The sequence below is a fragment of the Triticum dicoccoides genome, chromosome 2B, assembly GCF_002162155.2.
Source record: "Triticum dicoccoides isolate Atlit2015 ecotype Zavitan chromosome 2B, WEW_v2.0, whole genome shotgun sequence".
Taxonomy (NCBI): domain Eukaryota; kingdom Viridiplantae; phylum Streptophyta; class Magnoliopsida; order Poales; family Poaceae; genus Triticum; species Triticum dicoccoides.
Window position 1 is genome coordinate 726309248 of NC_041383.1, and position 5519 is coordinate 726314766.

The 5519-nt window shown below is 45.0% G+C and overlaps 2 protein-coding genes and 1 pseudogene across 2 annotated transcripts in view; 1 reads left to right on the top strand and 2 right to left on the bottom strand.

Moving 5' to 3' along the window:
- Positions 1-1420, top strand: part of LOC119368494 — a 1657-nt gene extending 237 nt beyond the window's left edge. Inside the window, exons 2-4 of the mRNA XM_037633735.1 lie at positions 539-746; positions 853-926; positions 1014-1420. Coding sequence (XP_037489632.1) covers positions 539-746; positions 853-926; positions 1014-1143 — 412 coding nt within the window. The 3' untranslated portion in view covers positions 1144-1420. The remainder of the gene's footprint in view (positions 1-538; positions 747-852; positions 927-1013) is intronic.
- Positions 1421-1519: 99 nt separating this feature from the next.
- On the bottom strand, positions 1520-3260 carry LOC119361264 (annotated as a pseudogene).
- Positions 3261-3596: 336 nt separating this feature from the next.
- The window catches only part of LOC119361265, a 3661-nt gene continuing 1738 nt past the window's right edge, over positions 3597-5519 (bottom strand). The window contains exon 4 of the mRNA XM_037626563.1: positions 3597-3939. Coding sequence (XP_037482460.1) covers positions 3892-3939 — 48 coding nt within the window. The 3' untranslated portion in view covers positions 3597-3891. The remainder of the gene's footprint in view (positions 3940-5519) is intronic.

The window sequence follows — 5519 nt, forward strand, 5'->3', positions numbered from 1 at the left end:
CCCTCTCCTGCTTGTTCGATTCGTGTTCCCGAGCGCGCCCGCCGATTTGGGGTGCGTCGGTGCGTGTCTCGGTCGCCGCGAGCAGTTTTTGAGCGAGGGTTTCGGGGCTGCGACGCGAGCCGTGGTTGTTCCCCTCCGTGCTGTCTCGCGTGAGCTAGATCTGCTCTGCTCGTGCTCGTGCGTGCGTTGGTCTCGCTATTTGGTTCTGATGAGTTGTTCGTCTGTTCCCTGGCGGTGGTGGGCGACTGGGGATTTTTATTTATTTTTGGCTTGGGGAGATTTCGAATTCGACCCCGATCGACCTCGGCATTTTGGGCGGAGCGTGTGATGGAGAGCAGAGCATTCGAGTCGAATTGGGGATGGGGTTTCCACTTCGTGTTCGAATTTCGACACTGGTCTGATGGGATGTGGGTGTGCCTCGCTGATTTGCGATTTCCGCTCCAGTGTTTTGTTCCCTCGCTGATGAGGAACTGCTCATCGATGTTTGGAGTTTAATTCGAGTTTGTGCCGTCAACTAAAAGCTCCACGCGTATGTGCAGAGCAACGACGACGACGCCGGGAGCCAGGGGAGCGCGGGAGGGGCGGCGGCGGCGTCCTCCAGGGCCGACGTGAGCACCGGCGCGGCGGAGATGGACGGGGAGGAGTTGGCCGTCGTGGCGGCGGCGGAGGCTGAGGTGGCGGGCTCGGCGGAGACGGAGGAGCACGTCCAGCGCATCCTCCTCGCCATCGACAACTTCACCCGCAAGGTCCACTGGCCTCTTCACCCTCTCCTCCTCCATCGATCCCGCCTTGATCGGCCAGCGATGACCTGGCCGGAGACATGAACGATTGGCGGGTGGCATTGCATTGCAGGTGTCGGAGATGCTGGACTCCGGGCGCGCCATGTTCAAGGACCTCGCCGCCGACTTCGAGGACCGCCTCTGCACGTGAGAAACTCGCCGCAGCAAGCAGCATCACACCGCCGTGCTTCGCTCCTCGGTTGCCCATCACCTGTTTGATGTATTGCCTTGCAGGAACCACAAGGAGAGGGTGGAGAAGTGGGAGGAGGAGATCCGGGAGCTGCGCGCCCGTGACGCCGCCAACGAGCAGACCCGCGCCGTCCTCCACAACGCCCAGCTCCAGCTCTTCCACATCCGCGAATAGTCAGTCGAGTTCAGTCTGCTTCGATCAGCTAGCTGTTCCACACATCTTCAGCAAAGGCAAGACATCCAACAGCACTGTCTGCATGCAACAGCAGCAGCTCCCCTGTTTCTTCTGCATGCTTTCTGCTGTATATCTTTCTGAACTTATCAGCACAGCTATATTAACAAGTCCAGTTTGATGTAGTACTACTAATACTGTATGCTCGTATGAATCTGCCACCTGCAGTGAGTTGCCACTTCTGAATCTGAACATGAATGCCTTGCACTTTAGTTGAATACACACCTGTCTTCAGGAACTCTTTCATGTTTGCGATGCGTTTCGCCTGTTCCAATGCATGGTGGAACCTTGATGTGTGATGCTTTCCTGTCGAATCGTGTCACGGTGTCAGCACATTCTCAACCTTACTACATGTCTCAATCTGGGAACATAAATCATGAGACTAGTTCACAGACAGTGGTACTTTGTTATGTTTAATTTTTTATTTTTTTGCGCAAGTTATGTTTGGTATTGATGAATGATGATATACAGAGATAAACAGGGGAGAGGACCTAGTACCTTATTGCAGAAATAATTGTTTTACGAACTGGAGATTCCTCCATAATCTTTAGAAGTGTTGTTCTCTTGTTCGAAAAGGCATTTTCGGGATACTTATCATCATTGTCATTTCCACTGCAGTCCACAAGAATCTGTAGTGTAACAGTACCAATGTAAAATGTAATCACTCTAGGAGAACAATACCACATGATACCAATACCATTGTTTTATGCAATTACATATCTTAGTTGTTTGTATCGTATGCAAAAAATATTAAAATTGTACATGATATCAGTAGCAGCAAGAGATATGTCACTTGAGGAGTATTTCTTAGAAGCATTTTCAGAAAGTATATGCAGCATAGTAAAAGGTTATAGAAATTAAGAAGGTGAGCAATCAGCTGATGCAACAGTAATCAACTGATGAAACACTTGTTCAAAGCCTTCTTCACTAAATAAAATATCGACTTCATCGAATCGAACACAGCACTGCAATTAGGGGGAACAATGTATTAACTTAGGTCTTAGGCTATCTAGTGCATCCACTTATTTTTCTCTCTCTTCAACTTCAAACATGACTGGAAAAAGGAGCAGCCATACTATCTGAGGTTATTTAGCTGCACAAAAGCCTTCCTGAAGCAGAAGCAAGAAACGATCAGGTGTTGCTATAAGTACATCTAGCTCTTCATCAAGGCTTTTAGCTGCGTCTTATGTCGAAATCCGCCGTTTGCAACCATAGTAGACCTGAAGGGAACCCCAGATTTTGATATTGAGCGGCAATTCTGAAGGACCTGTACTTAGAGAAATGACTCAACAGGTTATTCCATGGTTATTTTCCTCAAATTCGTATTAGAACCATCATAAAGCCCCAGCAACATCACATTCAGCAAGTAGTATAGTATACCTGAGAAGAAAGTTCAGCAGTAGGTGCAAAATATTATGACTCGTGGGTTCCTGGGAGATGATCTGTGGATCCCATAGCTTCTCCCTTAAATTTTGAACTTTAGGACAAAAATATGAATCATCGTCGGCTTTGTATTGCCTCATGACAGAATTCCGAGAACACATGGCCCTAGTCCTCTCGTCCCCGACAAAGTTCCTTCTTCCAGAATTGCTTCCCTCTTCATCAGAATCAGCAGAAGATAGCTCATTAGGCTGGGCGATGCTTGTGCGGCCAGAAGTGCACTCTCTCTTGAAGCTGGGCTGCTGATCTCCTAGCTAAAGCTTGCACTTTCTGCGACTTCAGTCTTACGAAGCTCCCGACGCCTGGGGCACTTCTGCCATTCTCTGCACCTGTAGTGCCAAATATCGCTCCATCTTCAGGAAAAGTACGGATGTCACTCAAAACGCTACAAATGTCATGGAATAAAAACATTTTGACTAAATTTATCTCTGAAATGAACCAACTTTTCAAAGATTCGCCTAACGAATTTGAAATTTCCAAATTGGCGGCCACAGTTCGGCGAACCTTTGGAGGTAGAGTGGTCGGCGGTGATCCTGGAGAGGCCCGCCACCGTCGTCGACGCCGCCCCACACGATGATGCTCTTCCCAGTGCACCGATCAACGAGCCGGTACCGCAATGTTTAAGTTTAAATTTGGTTTTGTAATCGTTGATGATATCAAGCAAAGCACTTGCCATCCCCCAAGTCCCCAAATTTAATCCAAGTCAACACAGGATTAGGGCCCAGTGGACAATGTTTTAAGTACTCTCTCTTGTTCACTTACATTTCAGACAATGTACAAAACAGCCCATCTTGTTCACTCACTCCTATATTCCTGCCTGACGCGCTTCTAGCTGATGACTAGGATGGTTGCTAATCAAATGAGATGCATAGTTCACAAGTTGCATACTTCGGGTGACACAGGGGGGAACAACTCCACCATCCTCGTTGTTCCCATGAAACTTCACAATCACAAGATTTCTGCCCAACTATTTGTTTATAAACCTCTTAGAGTCTTTCAGAATTCAATAGGTCATCAAAACAACATACATCATTGAAATACAAAAGGCCTGGCGCGGTTTCAGGCGTTTCCAGGAGTACCATTTTATTGAAGAAACTCTCTAGTGACATATTGTCCTTGCATCTCTCTGAACCCAGAGTGCTCTACTGTTCTCTAACTTTAACAGCTTAAATTAACATCAGGAAATCAAACGAGTCATGGTTTCACTAGCATTAACTCTTCCAGTTCACTGCACAGTGCTCCTCCAATTGCTCACCCGAACAATGTCCGGCTCCGGTTCCTTTCCAGCCGAGCCTCCCTCTGTGAACAATGAAATACAAAAGCAATGTGAGATACAACTCTCAGAAAAAGGAAGCTGTAGGAAGCAGCGACCTAGCATATGTACAAAGAACTGTTCAGTGTTATTCACATAGAAGGAAAAAGTCCTGTTTAAAAGCGAAATTCGGATAAACATTATTTCAGAGCATTTGTTCAGGTAACCTGAAATCTAATTGGTATTTGAATAAAGTATATGTCATGTAGACTTGCTAAGAAACCCAGAAATTCCCATGCAAACCTCATTGAAACGCCGATATGATTCAGATCTTATTTATATCGTTATCCACACAAACACTTTCCAGATCTTATCACATCTGCTAAAGATGTATGAGAGGGATGTAAGGTGATGTGTATCCCTAGATGCTTTGTCAAATATAGTACGACATCACATAGGTTGGGGTGAGAGTGCTTCCCTGTACAAGTGACACCACTGTATATGATGATGCTTTCAGATCGGAAACTGATAACTCAGCAAGGTAAAGAAGCACCATGGAAGGTTCCAATGCGTAGGTAGAAGATTAGCAGTACAATGAATATGATATTTACCCTTGTACAGTTTCAACTTTCAAGTTAAGGACCATAAGATGACTAAATACAGATCACCAATGTAAAGAATTTAGACTTCAGAGCAGCACATGGTAATGGATTTCATATATTTGGGGACTATATACCTTTTATTTATGTGGTTTGACCATAAGTTTGTTCCCATGGAGCAAGAAGGAATGATAAAATCAAATGAACAATAAACCCTTTTTATCGTGTCATACTTTTATGGACATCTTCTAAAATGAATAAATGTGATTAGCAATATCAAGGAGTGAACAGATTAACAGAGCATCAACACGGTGGGAAGACTGGTCACACCAGCAAAGGTAAGTTCTGGCAGATCTGGACAGGACTCATGCAGGCAACCAAACACGATCTTATAAATTCTCAATAGAGCATTCAAAGGTAGCTAATTGGTTCACCCTGGAGGCTTGTTTCTGTAATCCAGAAGAGATCATATGCACATAACTGGACTACAGCGATGGCAGAAAGTTGGTTACTGAGAACAGAATGTAAGCACATTCCCAAGGCTAGACTTCTACAGGATAGTGGATGTTGTACACCAGCTCACTAAAAAGAAAGGAAGTATCAATAGTTACGAACTCAGTCAGTCAGTAGATTGCAGTTTGCATTTCATTGGCAATTTGACATTCCATGTCACAATGACCTTTCTGTATGTGGATGTTAACGTTACTGCTTATGCACTTGTTAATTACTCGACAGTAAACACGACTTGTATACGGACTTGATCATGTTAGAGCAAAGCATTTTGCAAGGAAATGGTTTCTTGGACTCTATTTCAGTATTAACAGCACATAGTCACTGATTTCGTCGCAAGAAGTCCAGTTCATGCTGTACCAACAGTGCTTAAAGCACTTGGGCAAACAAAAAAATTAAACAATGAGGTGCATTAACTTTTTGCTTTAAAAGGTTATACTTGAAGAACTAAGCTCCAGGTCCACTACAAACAGGTTTCTGTTTCAAGTTGGCACTTGCTGTCCGACACAAGCCACAGC